The sequence below is a fragment of the Acomys russatus genome, chromosome 22 (assembly GCF_903995435.1).
Source record: "Acomys russatus chromosome 22, mAcoRus1.1, whole genome shotgun sequence".
Classification (NCBI taxonomy): Eukaryota; Metazoa; Chordata; class Mammalia; order Rodentia; family Muridae; genus Acomys; species Acomys russatus.
This window is the reverse complement of record NC_067158.1, coordinates 28,752,766-28,771,286: the sequence shown is the minus strand read 5'-3', so window position 1 is coordinate 28,771,286 and position 18,521 is coordinate 28,752,766. Positions and strand designations below refer to the sequence as shown.

General features: G+C 51.1%; 1 protein-coding gene across 2 annotated transcripts in view; it reads right to left on the bottom strand.

Moving 5' to 3' along the window:
• The window catches only part of Crmp1 (collapsin response mediator protein 1), a 55,423-nt gene extending 37,223 nt beyond the window's left edge, over positions 1-18,200 (bottom strand). The window contains exon 1 of one of the 2 annotated variants that reach the window (XM_051164866.1): positions 17,744-18,200. In XM_051164866.1, the coding sequence (XP_051020823.1) occupies positions 17,744-18,124 (381 nt within the window). In that variant the 5' untranslated portion in view covers positions 18,125-18,200. Of the gene's footprint in view, positions 1-14,093; positions 14,170-17,743 lie in introns of those variants that run through there. The other variant, XM_051164867.1, reaches the window with a different exon arrangement.
• Positions 18,201-18,521: the final 321 nt, after the last annotated feature.

Below are 18,521 nucleotides of genomic sequence, written 5' to 3'. Positions count from 1 at the left end.
AAGTGTTCAGCAAGCACCTGGGATTCCTGGAATGCCTCTCCATGTAAATGAGGCATCATACTATCCTTCAGCCAATGACCTTTGCCCACCCTGGATATCCCTACCCCCTCCCCAAAGTTCTATATAACCCTTATTCACCCCAAATAATATTGATCTGCATCCCCAAATCCGGTCCCAGAAGGTCATTTCCATTCGTGCTCACAGGCCACCAAATACCCAGTTCATCACTTCTGCTCTCTTGTCCTCAGGGACCAGTGGCCAGCAATCCCCAGAACAAGAGAGAGCCACAGTAAGGGATGCGGAATCAAGTGTGATGGTATAGTCACAGTACCAATGGCTTATCACTTGGCTACTCATATATAGTTTCTTGGAAGTTCTAAGGACAAGCTGTGATAAAATGTTAGAGCTAAGAGCAAAATGCAACTTTCAACTGGAAGTAACTGGAGGAGGAATGAGTTTTTCCTGGGATTAAATGACCCTGGAATTCTCCAAGTCATCACTATATCCCTGTGCCTGTCTGTGGACACAGACCCATGCACTGCTGAGCTGCCCTCACTTTATAGCCAGAGAGCCCAGTGCATCAGATCCCTACGTTCCCAAGAGCCACCCTGGGACCCTGCAGTATTCATCAAATATTTGCTGAGTGAGAAGAGGCAGATACCAAATAGCAACAAGGGAAGAGGGGAGAAGAAGAAAGAAGTTTGAACAGGGTGGAATGAGGAGGGAGGGAGGGAGAGAGAGACAGAGACAGAGAGAGAGAAAGAGATAGAGAGAGTGTGTGTTACAAGGAAAGGAGGTAGAAGAGGGAAGAAAGGAGAGAGAGAGAGGGAAGATGGTAGAGACTGATAAATGATGCCTCACTTCCTTCCATGTTCAGTCTCTGCAGGCCTTGCCCCACTGCCTAGAGAGGGGTACATATGGAGGGCAAGGCCCACAAAGGGTGGGGGCTACTGAACCCTCTTTCAAAGGGGTCTGAGTCCAGGCACTAAGCAGCAATGCCATTTCTACTGTCAAGATTCTTGTGAGTTAGAGAGTGGGTCTTCTTATCCACATAACAGAGAAATCAGCCGCATTAAGGCTCATGTGGGGCATGGGTCTAGATTATCCCAAGAGGCTTTACAGAATCCTACCTTCTATGGGACTAAAATCGGACCTTTACACAATGGCAGTTGCTGGAAAGTACATAAAAGTGCACTATGATCCGAGAATCATTACAGCAACGAGGTGCTATTCTTATATCCAAAAATCACTGGCTTGCCAGCAGCAGTTATTTGAAAATTAGCAGACTTAAAGCTGTGATTAGGCAAGAAAGACAGTGATTGAGTCATCAGAGAGGGGACATTTGGGCTGGGTTCTCAAATATGAGAGGAAATTTACAACACTGTAAAAGCAGGGAGGTGAACACTTCCGGAAGCAGAGTACACAGGGGCACAGTACCCTGAAAGTAGAGGGCTGTGCTCCAGGCAGGGGCGGGTGTGGTGGGTGCTGTCCATGGTCCTGAAACACGGACTTCTAGTCACTGAGGCTGTCCCCCAAACCTGGAGATGCCTCTCTCTCTCTCTCTCTCTCTCTCTCTCTCTCTCTCTCTCTCTCTCTCTCTCTCTCTCTCTCTCTCTCTCTCTCTCTCTCTCTCTCTCTTCATTCAGCACTGCAGGTCCTTGCTGCTTTTCTTTCTGGACTGACTAAAATGCTTTCAGTTTTTACATCCCCAGGTAGCTAAACAAAAAAATGGCTTGATTTTTATGATGATGATGATGATGATGGATGTCATCAATTTCAAGTACTGCCAACTCTCTTATCACCCTCTTAGCATCTTAATTCCACAAATGGTGAATGTTGGCCCTATGTCCCTCACCTCTGAGGCTCAGCTATACTGAGATTGGCCTCTGGTGTCAATGGCTATCATCACTGGTCCTCAGGTCATAGATTCTAGGAAGACTCCCAGATTCATGAGCAGGAAGGAGAGGAAAACAAAGGCCAAGATAAATGAGCAGTCACTCCCAGGAGAAGAGGGCCTTCCTTTTTAAGGGGAAGAGTATGTAAACGAGCTCTCAGAGACCAGGGAGGCCCTACCTTGAAGAAAATAATCCTGTCTCGAAATGAACACAAGCAGAGCTGATTTCTTTGATGAAAAGGGGGAAGATGGAGCTGGAATTAGAAAGTTATCAATCCTCCAAGCCATACCAGTGGGCAAGGCTCGTATTGAAAACTGAAAAATTCAATAGAGTATGTAGGTGTTCACAGAGCGGGGGATGCTGTGACCAAGACCAAAATGAAGACATAGCACAGCACAGCACTGGGCCTACCTGACCTCCAAACCACTTTGGGGTGATGTAGTAAAAAAAAAAAAAATTCAGCCCAGGTGCTTTTAGCAAAACTCTTGTTGTCCAGATGTAAATATCAAATGTCATCACTAAATATACCCAGATCTCTGGGTGTCAACTCCTCTGTTAACAGGTTGTGATTTTTTACTCCAAATCCTGTTCTGCTTCCAACCCCCTGCCCTGGCCATGCTTCACGGTGGGAACAGGGCAGCCCCAATGGCTGAAGACCAGCCTTGTGAATAGGTTTGACCAACAAGGTGAGAAACTGAGGTGCATGAGCCAAGCAGGGATCTCAGATGCAGGTAGTTCAGGCCAGCCCTCTCTAGTCTAGTGGTATGACCTGAGTGGCATGGGACTCAAAAAGAGAATGCCAGAAGGAGCAAGCCTGACTCAGACAGAATCCTGGAGACAAATCTAGCTGAGCAGTGCCACTCATGATCCCTGACACAGTGAGTAAACAGTCACTGCTGTGAAGTGCAGAGTGTGGGTGCGTTTGTTGTGCAGCAGTGCAGCATAGCACCGTCGTGAATGAGCACCCAGCCCAAACACTTCACACTGCCACAGTGGGGTTCCTATTCTCAGTAGCCACAGCTTCAACCCCTCAGCACCTCCCACCAGGCTGCCTGGCAGCAGCAAATGCTTCTACATAGCTGCACGTCTGTTTATCCATTCACACAAACTCATCCTTGTGGCAGCCTACCCATCCATAGCCAGGAAAGACCCAGGGAGTGGAAATCAGCGTTGAACTCAGTCTCACTAGCACCCACCCACCTTTCCTTTGCCTGGATGGAAGCAGGATAGTGTTTCCTTTTTTAATCAGAAATGTAGGTGAGCCCCCAGAGAATAGAGCTCAGGCCTGTTTCCAAGACAATTACAGCCGTAACAGCAGGATCTAGGCCCATCATACTGGTCAGTGTTCAGCCAATGCTCTCACATGGCAGAATATCTGATTGCAAACTGGTGCATTCTCCAAGGACCTCCGTGGGCATATCTTTCCTGCTGCCTGCAAAAGGTGGTACTAGCTGAATCCACATGGGTCTCCATTTTCATTTTTAACTCTTAAGTCCCTGTAGGAACCAAGAGAAGTTGCTACAAACGCAGAAACCCAAGAAGTCAAAGTCACACAGCAAAGAGATGGTGCCAGAATTTGAACTTTGTTCTACTTGGCACCTATACAGTGACTCCCCATTTTCTCTGACTCTTAGGGGTTATCTGAAAGTAAGGGTATCTTCTCCATCCTTAATGCTTGTTCATGAGCCTCCACCACCACCACCCCACTCCGTCAAATGGGTTAAGCAACAATAGACCTCCCACATCTGCTGAGTCATTTATCAAGGGCGCGCCCCATGCCATGCTTCAGCTTATCCCCTGCTGGGAATGTGGTCCAAGAATGTAAGGAACATTAAAAAGCTCTGACCATTTCCAATGATGCTCTTTCTGAGAGTCAGACACTATACATAGAGAATCTAAATAAGAACTAGCAATGCCTCTGGTCCTCTTTATCTCACTGGACATGTGTGTTGCTAGAGAGCATGGCTCATCTTCTGAGGACACCATGCAAAGTCCAGCCGCCTTGACCCTGCTACATGGGTATGTCTACTTGTACTTCAGGACCCAGGCATGACACAAAACTGACATGGGTCCATCTGTGGGTAACATGTGGCAAAGCACCTGGCTAGGGTCCTTCTGTATAGAGCAAGATTGTGCATCTTCAACCTCAGCTTCTCCAACCTCTCACACCTGTCTTGCCTGCTGTCACAGAACACCTGAGACTGGTGGCTTTTATTCACCAGGAAAAGTTTATTTTTCTCATGATTGTGGAGAATAAGGAGCCCAAGAGTCTGATGCCAGACCTGTGACAAGATCGTCCAAGGTGGAAACAGAAAAGCAAGTACCTAGTCCATCCCCACGCTAACTACACTGATCCGCTCAGAAGGGCGCGGATTTGTGGCTCGTCCCTTCCTGTTAGGCCCACTTCCCTTGTTATTTCTTAAGAGACTTGTATCCAGCACATTGCACCGGGGATCAAGCTTCCAATGTGGCAAACCATGGCACACCTAGAGCCTAGCACTGTTCACTTTGGAAAGGTCCCCACAGACACCTGTTGCTCTCCTCCTACTATTGCACCTATCCTGGGTTGGCCCTCACATCTGTCTCCCTGCTGCCTCTCTTATTTCTACCACGTGACAGCCAGAGTGACTTTCTGAAGCACAAACCATCTGACCACTCTTCATGACCTTTCAGCATCATCTTCTCACACAGGACAAAGGACCTTCCCTGACTTGCTCTTTCTCTGCTGAGACTCACCATACTTACCTACAAATGCCACCTGTGCCTTTGCCTGTGCCATCTCTGAAGGGTGGGTCACTTGCCAGGTCCTCTCAGCCCACACATCCCAGCCTCCTCATATCCTTCCCAGTAGCCTGACTCTAGCACCATGCGGAGCTCCCCCAGTATGAGGTCTGTACCTTTGGCTAGCATGCCCAAGGTCTTCCATCTTTCCCCTCAGCTTTATCTGTCTTATTCCTGGGGAGGCAGTTTCTCCACTTGGTGCTGAGACCACAGCTTATCCCCCATGCTGTCCCTCAGGTTACACCTCTCCTCTGTAAACGTAAGTAGTCAGAGCTCCAACCCTACAGGATTACTAGGAAAAAATCTAGAAGCCTGGAGGCTGCCCACACACAGAGCACCAGCCCAGGAGATCCAGGATTCCAGGTCACGCATCTGCATTCAGACATTAGAAGAAGTAGGAAGAATTTTCCTTGTTTTTTACTTAAAATTCATTGCCAAATCATCCAAGTTGTATTTTGGATTCTTATTGCTCTATATGCCCAGAAGAAAACAAAGCAAAGCGAAACAAGTGAGGGAGGTAATAGTGTAACTCTTTTTTCTTTTTCTTTTCTTTCATTTTTTTTTTTGTTTGTTTGTTTGTTTCTTTGGTTAGTTGATTTTTGTTTGTTTGTTTTAGTTTGATTTTGGTTTTGGTTTTTTGAGACAGGGTTTCTCTGTGCAGCCTTGGCTGTCCTGAACTCACTTTGTAGGCCAGGCTGGTTTCAAACTCACAGAGATCCACCTGCCTCTGCCTCCCTAAGTGCTGGGATTATAGGCGTGCGCCACCACACCCAGAGGAATATTGTAGCTTTAACTGTCAATTTGATATACCCTATAGTAATCTGAGAGAAGAGTCTCAATCTTTACTCAAGGTATTGCCCTAATCAACAAGCCTGTTGGTTTCTATACGAAGGATTTCCTGGGAGTTAACTGATGTGAAAGGGCCCAGACCACTGTGGACAGTACCATTCCTTGGGCAAGCGGTCCCGGGACTGTTATAAAGAAACAATTAGCCTGTGAATGAGTTAGCATACAGTGTTCCTCTATGGTTTCTACTGTACTTCCTTGGCTGTGAGTTCCGTGGTTAGAGGTAACACTACACACGGGAGCAACCGAACCTCCCTTTGATTTGCTGATTTGGTTCCTGCTACAACTTCCCTTGGTGATGGACTATGGCTCAGAAGTGTAAGCCGAACAAACCCTTTTCTTCCCTGAATTGCTGTTGGTTAGAGCATTTGTCACAGCAACAGATAGCAAACTGGAGAGAAAGAGAAGAAGCAAGCATGATGCCGTTCTTGGCACAGGAGAATAACTGGGGCGGTTGGAGAGGGCCACTGAAGAGCCGCTCTGAGAGCAGCAGCACGGCAGAGCACTAGGTCGTGGGTTTTTTGGTTTTTTTTTTTCAGACCAAATAAGGGCACTTCACAAAAGAAACAGAGTTGTGCCAGAGCCAGCCCAGCTGCCCTGTGAGGTGGTGGCCTCCCACAACTGTAAAGATTCTAGAAGGTATTTGGAATTCCTGCACAAGCTAAGGGAATAAATCATATCAGACATTTCCCTACACAAACACAGAAAACCTCCCCATGTTTATAAGGTCTCCTTCAACTTAAAGGTTACAAAATTCAAATATTTGTGTAGCTTGCACTAGGGCTTCAGCCTTCAAGATCTGTTATGACAAAAAGCACATTTCCACTAAGGATAAGCTTAGTGGTAGAGTCCTTCCCTCCCTAGCATGCATGACACTCTGGGTTCAGTCTCCACCAACATGCATGTCTGCACATGCATGCATGCCAGCCTGGTCTGTGGGTAGGCACCACATTCCTCAAGCAGCCACCTGTTTGCTCTATGGAGTTCTGTGTCAGACCCATTGAGTCCTCCTTAGAACTGACTCAGTTCTGACAGCAGGTTGTCACTGAGCCAAGTCCCTGGAAGTAAAGTCATGCACACAGTGTCTCAACTTGAATGTGATCAGTTCTTGAAACGATGCTGTCTGGTGTGAAAGCCAGGACACCCATTGGCAAAGCAGCCAAGGCTCCACTCTAGAAGAGGCCCTCATGCCACTCTCACCACCATCATGATGCAAACTAGTTCAGAGCTAAGCCCACAGTCAGGGCTTAAGGAAGAGCCAGTGTACGAGCAGCTAAAAGCTCGCTCAGCCAAGAAACATGGCTTATCATGTGGACTTATGAACCACCCACACAGCACAGTCCCTTAGATGAATGGCAAATGCAGGGGTGCTCCTGAAGAGAGGCTGAGAAGAAGAGACTTTCCCAGGCTTCCATGATCTTTTGTTTGTTTGTTTGTTTGTTTGCTTGTCTGTTTTTTGAGACAGGGTTTCTCTGTGTAGCCTTGGCTGTCTTGGACTCACTTTGTAGACCAGGCTGGTCTCGAACTCACAGCGATCCCCCTGCTTCTGCCTCCCAAGTGCTGGGATTAAAGGCGTGTGCCACCACCGCCAGGCTCCATGTTCTTATGGTAAAGTGGAATATACGAACATGAGAAACTAAAGAGCTAACAGCTCCCCACTCTGGAAAGAAGGGTGTTCCTTGGAGAATATAGATCTTGCTGGCAAAGGCAGAGTGCTAGGGATGGTGATCCTGCCCAAGGGAGAACTCTAGGTTCCTGGAGCAGAGGACTGAGCTCACACAGCCTGGCACCAATGTGGTCATTCATGTGGATGTGTGCATGTATCCATCAGGTACCTACCATGCATGTGGAGACTCTGATGATGATGCAGGATGTCATCTTCAACTGCTCTCCACCTTATGATGAGACAGGATCTCTCACTGAGCTATAGCTCATGGATTTGGTGAGGCTGGCTGGCCAGTAAGCTCTGGAGGTCTGCCTATCTTGCCACCCCATGGCCCACACAACCCTCAGAGCTGGAGTTACAGATGTATACCATCACGGACTCAGCTTTTTCCACCGGTGTTAGCGATACAGACGTACGTAGATCCTCACTCTTGCATGGCAAGCATTTTACACAGTGAGTCACCTCCCCAGCCCCACTTGTATTTGCTAAATCATGTTCCATGTCAAGTATCGCGCCTCCCATCTTACTTCATGAACACACCAGCACCAATTCACAGTTGTGTCTGCTCAGAACGAAACTTAGGATTTAGACATCATTATCTACCCAGGGAAACAGTTCTCAACCTCTCCAAGTGGGAAAGACAGTCAAGTACAATAAAACCTAGCAACATTCCTAGAGGGTTTAAATACCAAATACCACCAGCTGGGTCCGCAGCCATGTTTCCTTATCTCAAGAAGGCCCTTAGCACTCTTGATTGCACAGGCTTACCCTTCAACGCCACCCCACTGTCCATCACCCCACTGTCTGCTGTCCTGACCCAGTTGTCCTTGGTGCTGGGAGGAGGTGGGCACATCCTCCGAGGCTTCTTTGTCTTGTCAGCACCAGATGCTTCATTTTCGCTCACAGCAGCAAGCCAGGCTCTGCTCAGCACCTGTGAGTGCTCAGGACTCTGCAGACAGATGTTGCTAAAACACTCTGTAAACCCTATGGCTGACCTGCAGTTCAGCTGGAGAAGGTTCCAGCACACACCACTCCACTCCCTCAGGGGCTGAGAACCGCCACAGCTAGAACAGCTTACATTTTCCTTTCTACACTGTCTCTTCTACACCTCTGCATGGCTCCCTCCCTATGCCTGGCCCTTGCCTCTCACCCTCATTCCAACCTGTACCTTGACTGCCTCTGAGAAAACCCCACCAAAGAACTAGGCTTACTGCCTCTGAGCAAACCCCTCCAAAGAACCAGCTCTGCATCTCCTCTCCATCACTCTTGCATCCCCATAACAAACTCAACACTAGTTTCAGTAGATGAGTACAAGCATCTCTTCCACACCAGCACTGGCCTATGTAATCCTCTGGTCCCTTCCGGGAAGCTCAGCCCCATGACTTAAAATATGAGAGATAAGTCACGATGGAGCAGAAGTTCCTGAAGGCCTTTGGCGTGGCTGCCAGTCCGCAGGCTCTGCTTCTCTTTCAGCCCAGGTCTCAAAGTGAAGAGACACACAGGGCCAGGGTACAGCTCATGGCATGAGCAAGAGCTCAGGGTTGTGTGCTATTGCACAGAGCTGACCTATACATTGCCCCATGGTGATCATGGTGATAGCTAACCTCTGTGGTGTTTACTCTGTGTAGAAACTGTTCTCGGTATCTTACACGGTTCTCCAGTTAGCAACTGGGAGTGGCATGGGAGTTGGTATTACTAGTCTCATTTGACATACACGGCCATAGAGAAAAGCTGGCGAATGGAGATTGTGCGAACTCCCAAGATTCAAACCCGTATCTTCACTGTTTCTTCTAACACTCCATCTCCCAGCTCAAAATTTTCCAGCACCTTCCTGTGACCCACAGGGTGTCAGAATGCCCTGTAACACTGAACTCCAACTACCTCACCTAGTCCACAGTAACAAAAAGACTTCAAGATCTAAGAAGAGGAAGTGACTTGCACAAGGTCAGATACCTCATTGGGGTCTGTGCCAATCTTAGAACCTGTGTTATTCCTCTTACCACATGAGCACTCCAACTTCCGCAGCCCTGAAGCACCCCCTGCTCCCCCAGCCACTCAGATTTCTCTCAAGCCCCTTAACTTCTGATTATGCCATGTAAAACTCCTCACCCTCCTCTCACAACGATGCTCTTCTCCCAACCCCGACCTCACCTATTCTGTTCCATCCTTGTGCCCAGCAATCAACCTCTTGCTCATGCCAGTGTGAAAGCCATGACGCCTCCTGTTGCTGCTAGCCAGTGCCAAGGCCAGGTCCTTGTCTTAGAATTCCCCTGGCACGCTCTGATACTATGTGTCCTTTAGCTATTACTAATTTGTTTCAGGTATGCACCGACAGCAAGCTTGGTAAGGTACCCTGCACAGTCACTGTTTGAACAGCGTTGGCCACTAAGGTGAAGCTGGAATTTCCATTTCCTCAGAGTGCATGCATGTGTGTGGAAAAAGAAGCTGTGTATGACCTGTTTACAGCAGTTCTTAACCTGTGGGTTGCAATTTGTTTGGAGGCACATGACCCTTTCACAGGAGTCACCTAAGACCAGCAGAAAACACAGATATTTGCGTTTTAAGTCACAACTGTAGCAAAATTGAAGTTCTAAAATCATGATGAAAAATTATGGTTGAGGGTCACCACAACCTGAGGACCTGTATTAAAGGGACACAGCATTAAGAAGGCTGAGAACAGCTGTATTAGATACTTGTTGTGTGTCAGGTACTTTTGGAAGTGTCACATTTAGTGTTTTCCATGAGTTGAGTATTGGCCAAGTTCACTCTGTAATAAATGTATGAAACAATTGCTACAAGGCATGGTGGTTCAAGCCTGTAATCTCTGCACTTGAAAAAGCCTAAACAAGAGTATTAATAGTAGAGGCCAGCCTGAGCTACAGAATGAATTATAAGCTAGCCTGGGTTACAGAGTGAGATCCTGCCTCAAAAAAATTCAAAAACCAAAAATTATTTAAAACCTGAGTGTTCAAGGATAGTGGTGCCATTGTGCTGTGACCCTGCTTTGTCACTTTTGTGCTCACTTCTCCATGCTCATAAGCTTGACGTTAGTGAAGGTTGGTTTTTGTTTGTTTGTTTGTTGTTTTTGTCTCTGTCCTGGATGTCAGAAGCTCAGGTCAGTTCCACAGTGTTCTGTCCTTTGCTTCTCCAGGGTGCTCCAAACTGGTGTGTGACTTTCAACCCATTTGCCAAATTGTGCAGGTGTCCAAATCCTTTGTGCAAAGACTCACGGAATAAATAAACATCTACTCTAGATGGATGTTCCCTTCAGGACAGACTGCCATGTGCTTACATGCTTAATGGGTTTGCTTGCTTGCCTTTTTGGGTTTCCTTTTTTTTTTTCCCCGTATGCTTTACATAGAGTCATGATTTCAGCCCTAAGTTTCTCCCCTTCAATCATAAATTTCTTCATTGTTTGACTAAAGACATTCATACATTCATTTACACACCACCATACACACACACACACACACACACACACACACACACACACACACACATTTTTCTCAATGAGCAAAACAGCCCATTCACTCTTCCTGCTTGAATGTGAACTTGGACATGAATGAATCTTTGCTCCATAACCCAGTGCACGTACCTTGGCACACTATTACATGCCTTCAAATCTCAGTTTCCTCCTTGGGAAGCAATGGTGATTGATGATACACCTAAGCTACTTTCTTCCCACAGTACTAAGATCCACATGGGAGATAATAGAAGTCATGTAGACTACAGTAAGAACTGTGAGTCCCAGTTGTTAATAATAACCAGAAGCCCAGTAGCAAGCTCCCTGACTCCCCCATGCACACAGCTGAGCAAGCATCCCCACTTCTGTGGCTCTTCTGGGAGCCAAGAGCTTCTGCAGGGCCAGGGAGCCTGTGCCTTTGTTTGCTTAGAGCCACACCCAGGATGCTCCACTTGCTAAAGACAGTGGGCATCTGTAAACAGCTTCAGCTATGTTAACCTCCGTCTGTGCTATTCATTACAGACAAATCCACCCATGAAAGAGCTTCATCAATATTTTAAACAACCCCTAGAGATGGAGACTAAGTGTGTATCTCCCATCCTCCTTTTCCATCAGGCCAGCCTTTCCATCATCTCAGGAAGGATTGGGGTGCTTAAAGGAAGAAATTACTCCACATCATAGCCAAGTTGGAGGAGATCATTTTCCTAATTCCATCTCCACGTCTGTCCATAAGGCACCTAGCCTGGGTGCCCTCTGTGTTCCCTGTTCCGGTACACACCTCTGAATTCTCTACTGAAGCCTAGATCTCCATCTCCATGTATCTCTCACCATAACAAAGTCTCAGGGGGCCACGGAGAGACATAGCATCCTACAGGAAGGACCTGGGGCTGCAGCTGTGCTCTCTACTTGCTTCTGTGGTCTAAATTTTGAATCCTCCTACATCTCAGGCCTTTCTTCGGGCTGTGTGAAGCACCTTTGGTTTTTCCAAGGTTTTCTTTCAGTGTGCAGAGAAGCCACATGTCAGCAGAGGTGGGGAATCTATAATGCTGGCTTTCCTTCTGCCTCCCCCAAAAGCCACCTCCTTTGACCCCTGTCTTCTACACATACCTGCTGTAGTTGCCTGCACACCCCTTATTCCCACTACCATTTATGGATTAGATGTCAATTACTGGTAACTACAGGAGCTAAGAGCATCTCCTTCCCAACGCCCCTGTGTCCAGCAGGCACCAGGCACTTATTACAAAGTTACCTGGTGAATGCTGGGGGACAGATGAGGGCTGTAGCATTTAGAAAGCCACAGTGGACTTTTAAAAGAGGAATGCACCATTAGCAAAAGGTCTTCAGGCATAGGAAGGTTATTACAAGGTAGAGCCATTCACCTCCAGCCTTAAAACCACATTGTGTGGGGTGTGTGTGTGTGTGTGTGTGTGTGTGTGTGTGTGTGTGTGTGAGAGAGAGAGAGAGAGAGAGAGAGAGAGAGAGAGGAGATTGGGGCAGACAAGGTGCTCCAAAGGTGCAAGCCTTTCTGCATCTCTCCTCGCCATACTCACTGGTACCACTTCTGAGGTTGATGGAGCATCTCTCCATTGTCTCACAGACTGATTGTCGGCTTTGTATGTAGGACTAAAGCAGCAAACAGGCCAGCAGTACCCAAGCCTTTCTCAGGTCTATCTAGTGTGTCAACCCACTAACAGCTCTGCCTGGATGGCCAGGCTGTTCATGAGTTTTGTGGGGGGTATCTGCTATGGATATCAAAGCACTGAGGCTTGGAAAGCCACCATAGCAGGACACATACCCAGAGCCATCTGGCGTAAAGGCTGAGCCCTTCATCCCCTTTGCAGAATTTCACAGCAGGATGGCCCTGCCGCTCAACAGACTGAGAGCCATAGGAATGATTCCAAAGAAGCTCTTCCCGGAGACCTGCCTAGTAGCCATCTGTTGAACTTCAACTGAGACAGCAGTGCTCTGAAGCTCAGATCCACCAGGAGCACACAACACAGAGGGACCCCAAGCTACTGACTCATTAGTCCCTGCATCAGCCCCACCTCATCACCGGCCTTGGTTCTCCTGGCAGGGGTCCAAATTTCAGCAGGTCCCCCAAATAATCCTAGGCTTTCTTCCTTCATTGTCTGACAAATGGTCACCACAGTCTCTCCGTGGCCTCTCCTAGCTACAGGATTTGCAAATTGGATAGATATGGCTCAAGTCTCTATGCCTAGCCAGATCTGTAGGTAGGAGGTCCGCTGGCCAGTGCAGAAGCTCAGTTCAGGAGTAAAAGCTAGACAATGGGGGAAAAAAAAGAGGTGGGGAACTAGGACTCCTCCCACCTCTTTTTCCCACCCATACTCACAGCTTACTTTCCAGCCTCCCCTGCTTCTTAAGAGTGCTTCCCTGAGGAGACCTCCGCAGGACCATAAAACTGGGTGTCTCACTGGACAGGTGCCTAGGAAAAGTCAGCACCCACCTCTAACACGAAGCTGCCCTCCTGTTGGGGTCCCAGAGCTGTCCTTGAGACAGAACCCAGCAAGTACATGCCAAGCTGAGTCTCCACCCTCCAACCTCAGGAGTCACCCAGGGATGCCTGCTCTGGGAATCCCGCCTCCCAGCACCAGGATGCTCCAGCACTGCCACCCCAGTCTCTGGGATGCCATCTCTGGGCAACTGCCTCCTGGTTCTAACATCAGGACCTCTGGAAGATGTAGCTTCTGATCTCATCACCCTTAGCTCCCAGCCTAGACAAAGCTTAGAGAGTAGGCCTCCTTTGTTTCCGGCCACACCCAGGGACACAGCCCAGAGGTTCAGCCCACATTACCACCCCACCTTCGGGCTGCTCAGCCTCTGCGGTTAAGAAGCCAAAGCTGCCCTTATGGCTTAAGAAGCCACAGCTGCCAGTATGGGCCACTAGGTTATTTTTAGCTGCAGTGAGGCTTGGGAGCGGTGCCTCCATCATGGCGCAGCTCCAAGTCAGACCTTCCACCCCATCACTAAGTGAGGTGTGCAGAGTCGCATCTTTTTTCGTCCTCTGAAGGCTGCAAGGTGCAAAGGAGGGATGCCTAAGGGACCAGGTGCTTTAGGCCGGGCACACCCTCCCCATACTCGAGTGAAGCGGAGGGAGGGGGCTGCGGCCTCGCGCCCCTCCCTCTTTTGTTCAGCTACGCATCCACCCGGCCACGCCAACCTCCAGGCACATCCCGCGGAGGGAGGGGGCTTCACACCCGCGGGGAGAGGGACTGGAGACTCCAGCCCCGCCCTGCCATGCGGGGCTCCCCCTCATTGTCCCCAGAGGGGGAGGGGGCGGCCTCGGCGAGACGGGCCCCGCCCCACTCGCGGCGACGCAGGAAGCCTCCGGGGGCGCCCCTGCTGTCCCCCCCCCCACAGGTCTGGACCCTGGTGGCGACCACCCTCAAGCCACAAAGCACTGCGGCAGGGCGGGGGTCCTTACCGTGATATGAGGGATGCTCTTCTTCCCCTGATGAGACATGGCCCCTCTGGAGCCCTCTGCCTGGTCGCTTGAACTGCCTGCTATCTGACGCTTTACCCGGCTTTCTCCCGGCGGCGCTGCTCCTGAGAGCGGCGACAAAGGCCCCGGAGGGATAGAAGAAAGGACAGAAAACCGGCACCCACCGCTGCCCACTCCCCGCTGCTCGGCCTGCCGCCGCTGCTCCGGCTGCCTGCGCCTCCCGGCTTGGCAAGGAGGGCGGGAGGAGGAGGGAGAGGCAGGGCGGGAGGAGGGCGCTGAAGACAGACAGCTCCTCCCGGTGGCGGCAGCAGAACCGGATTCGCCCCTTTCGGCTCGAACCAGGAAGCGCTTCCCTTCCGATCTCCCCCACTCCGCCCCCGACCCCCGCCCGGCGCCCTTGCCTATGCCGGTGCCTCGGCTATCGCAGAATCTGCTCTTCAGTGTTGTTTTAAAAGCAAGAAACAGCCTTTGGGCGCGTGGGCAAAGTCCGTGGGCAGCGCCACAGGTGTCTCTGAGTCTTTGTGTATGTACAAACGTACGCTTCGGAGGGAGTGTGGGCTGGGAGCCAGCACCCATCCAAATTGCTGGAAGCATCCTTGGCTCTCCAGAGTTGCACTCAAGGAACCCCTCTGGCCACTCCTTCCATAGTCTTTGTTTTTTTTCATCCCTCAAAAGGGCGAACCCCTTTTCCATATCCAAGTCCAAGTCTCCTTTCATGCTGTACCCAAGGTATGCTCATTTTCCAAGACTCATCTTCACCTCTCTTTCCCCTCTCCATTTCCATTCCCAGGCAGAGGAAATGCAGCAGAAGGAACCAGGCCTAAATCCATGGGTGATGGGCTTTGACCCTTCATCTGCTCTTTCCTCTCCGTGGCCTGTCATTGTGGCCAGTGGCCTGGCAGTGAGTGCTCGTAAAGCTGGGTCACTGGTACCAAAGTCTCTACAGCCCTGGGGACAAGGAAGGAAGGTGGTTTTCCTGCCTCACATCTGAGTGTTCGAAGCCCAGGAAACCCATGGTCCCGATGTGGCACTGGGAGAAGCGATCAGGAAGCCAGGATAACACTAGGAGAGGCACACCAAAAGAGGACAAAAGATGGACGAGGGAGTCCCCAACAGGCCTCAAAGCACTGAGCATCTGCCTCCAGTTCCTTACCAATGAGCTCATTTCCTCCCTGCACAATCCCTCCACTGACCCTGAGCACAGACCCACTCCTCCACTTCCGTGCTGCCATGGAAGATGATGCATAGAAAAATCTCTGGACCCTACTGGTGCCTGTCCACCACACGCAGAAAGCCAGTTATGTAGTCCATCTCAGGAGACCAGGTGGGGTCATTTATAGGCTCAGAGAGAACTGCTTATAACTGGGAACATTAAGCTGTGATTTCCCCTTTTACACGGTGGAAACTGAAGCTTACAGAGGTAAAATACCGCACATTTGTAGAGATTAAAGAACAGAAATTAGCTGTTGCAGGGCAGCGTCTGGAAGCCAGATCCAGGCAGATTTCTATATGGGTTCCCTATTCATTAAGTCTCGCCTGTGCGAGGGCTCTAAAATTCTCTTTAATGGCCGGAAGCTGCGGTGGCAGTAGCACACTTCCAACTGACTCCTGGATTCCCTTCCTTGGCACTAAATCATAGGTCCCAGTACCCAGGAATTCCCTGAGGTCAGCCAGGGGGTTTCTGGACGAGCAAGCTACAGAAAGAGGCTGGGCCACGTGCAAGTCAGAGGGAGGAGCCCTGCTCACCACTGGCCAAACAGATCACTGCTCCCAAGCAGACTTCCCCGGTACAAAGCACTGCAGCTACCGGCCTCTGGCAACCGCAACTATTGCGCCTGCGCCGTAGAAACTCCTCCTTCTCTCCCAGGAAAGAGCCTTATGGGCGGGGGAGGGGTCCAGGCACCCTTTGCAGAAGAGGTGAGGCCGGCCCCAGATTCCTAACCCTCTGCAACCCATGCCCTCCGGTCTTCAGAAAGTAAATTACCCTATCCTATGGGGCCTCCTCCACCCTACAGTCCCCGCCAGGGAGTGCTTTGGGAGGCCTCGGACGCAGCCTTTTGTCAGGTTCCTAAGAAGCCGGGGAGAAAGGACAGAGGGGACCTGGGTGGGAAGAACACAGGAGCAGGTGAAGCGACCAGCGTCCAGAAACGCCAAGGCATAGCTGCCCGGCCAGCCATGACAGAGCTGGGACAAAGCAGCCGCTAAGTCAAGGATAGCTCCGGGCAGTCACAAAGAGCATTCGCCTCCCTGGTACTCCTCTTGAGGGAAGCCGAGAGCAGATTGCCACTCCCGGGTTACAGATGGAGACAGCTTAAAGAAGGTGAAACACTTTGACTGGTTCCAGGTGGTGGCTGCGTATTTTGAGCCCTGAAGCCTCTGGTGGAGCCAGAGAGCCTGTTTCCCACGCGAGGTCGGACTACCAAGGGGTGGTGGATAAGATAGGAAATCTGAAACTGAACACTGAACTCTGGTGGTTGGCTAGTTCCCTGTTCCTCATGCCTGCTTACCGCTCCCAGGCCGCAGATTCAGGACCACGGAGAGTTCCAGAGAGGGCGACAGAGCCTGAGGCAAGACCACCACCTTCAAGCCAGTCCAATTTTTTCTCGCCATAATGCCTGTCCAGATTACAGTCCTGTTAATGCTCTTCCTCCCTCTGGGTTCACCTTGTGCCTCTCATAGTGTTAAAGGGAAGGGCGAATTAATTAATTAAACCGAGAATAATGATAAAAACTCAATAGCAAGCATTTATTGATCACTCTCTACCTGAATGAACTTAATTTTGAAATGAGTGAGTCCATAACTAACCCAAGCCTGGGAACTTCTGGAGGGTGGGGCCAGGCTGCCTAGCCAGACCAGCCAGCGCTCAAGGGACAGCTCCCAGCGCTATTCCAACTTCTGTTTCCCAGACACGTGGCTCTGACCTCACCCACCCAGTCAGGATTCGTCTGTCTGTCCATCCGTGTTCCCTGGTAAACCCCAACTCAGGGAAGAAAAGCTATAGTGCCCAAGCCCTGGCCATGCCTTTCTCTGAGGTCCCTCCTCACTTTCAGAAGTCGGGGAAGCCAGACATCCGGGTTCAAATCCCAGACTCATCTCCAATTTACACATGCAGGAATGTAAATTGATGATTTCTAACTGCCCACCATCTAAACCCTTAACCAAATCGTCCCCCAGGGAGGAGCGGGGAGGAGCGGTATGAGCAGTCATTCGATGAACCTCTCCCAAAGCCGGATGCAGCCTAAGCGTCCCACTATCACTGAGTGAGCAAATAGATGGATGGAGGAAGACAGAGAACGCTCTCTATTCACAGAACCACAGAAGGAGAAGCGAGGTTTAAATTCATCTTACAGGTCCCTCAGCAGCAGCGGCAGCGGCAACTTACTTCCCCTCTCAGAACCTGGCTCTGGCTTTCTGGACCTGAGAGATTCCTCGGGAGTCCAGAGGCTATGCTGGCCATCCCTGGCCTAGCATACAACCTCTCTGAACCTCTTGTAGGATCAAGTGGGGGAGGGGCCGTTGCAGTCCCCCAGAGCGTGGTGGCAGCGGGCCTCAGCACTCGCCCTCGCGCCACCCAAGCCCTGGGTCTTCAAGGGTCCCGCCTCCCACGTCCGGCCCACGCGCCCGGAGGGTACCTGGCCATTGTCCCGGCCGAGAGGCAGGTCGCGGGGCGCAGGGCATCGGATGCGCAAAGCCGGCGGTCTGTCATCGCGATCGCCTGGTGAACTGACTGCAGAACCCGAGGGCTCGCTCACATCGCTGGCCGTGTCCTCGCTGCCGCCGGGGCACGGCAGGCCCACGGCGTCGGGCCGGCCAGCGCTGCGTGGCGTGCGCGCGGAGCCGCGGCGGCCCACGCTGTAGGCGTCGAAGTCGATGGTCTTGTTCTCGTAGGCGCCCTCCACAGCGGCGAACATGCCGCCGTACTTCTGGCGCGGGGTTTGTGCCGCGCTGCCCGGCCGCGCCAGGTACACCGGCAGGTCGTCCTCCGTGTTCCACGCGCGCCGGCGCTCCGCCATGCCCGTCTCCGGCCGTCAGCCCTAGCCACCGCTGGCTCCGCGCTGCGCGCCTTGGTGCGGGCCCGCGGCGGCCCAAGCGCGACTGCGGTCGGGTAAGGAGGGAGGGAGGGAGGACCTGGGCGTGGCCCGCGAGGGGCGGGGCCTGGGCGGGGAGGGGAGGGGCCTATGGTGACCAGGGCCGGCGCCACCGCCAGCTACAAAGGACCGCGGAGGCGGGGACCGCGGCAGGGGCAGGGAGGGTAGTGACGTGCCGGAGCCGCAGCGCGGAGGGCGGGCGGCCTAGCCGCAGTGCCCTCCACGCACCCAGCTCTCCGCCTTCAGGAGGAGAGCAGAGCGCGGGCAGAGACGGGGTGGGGGCGGTGCGCTGACACATCATGGACACACACACGCGCGCGCA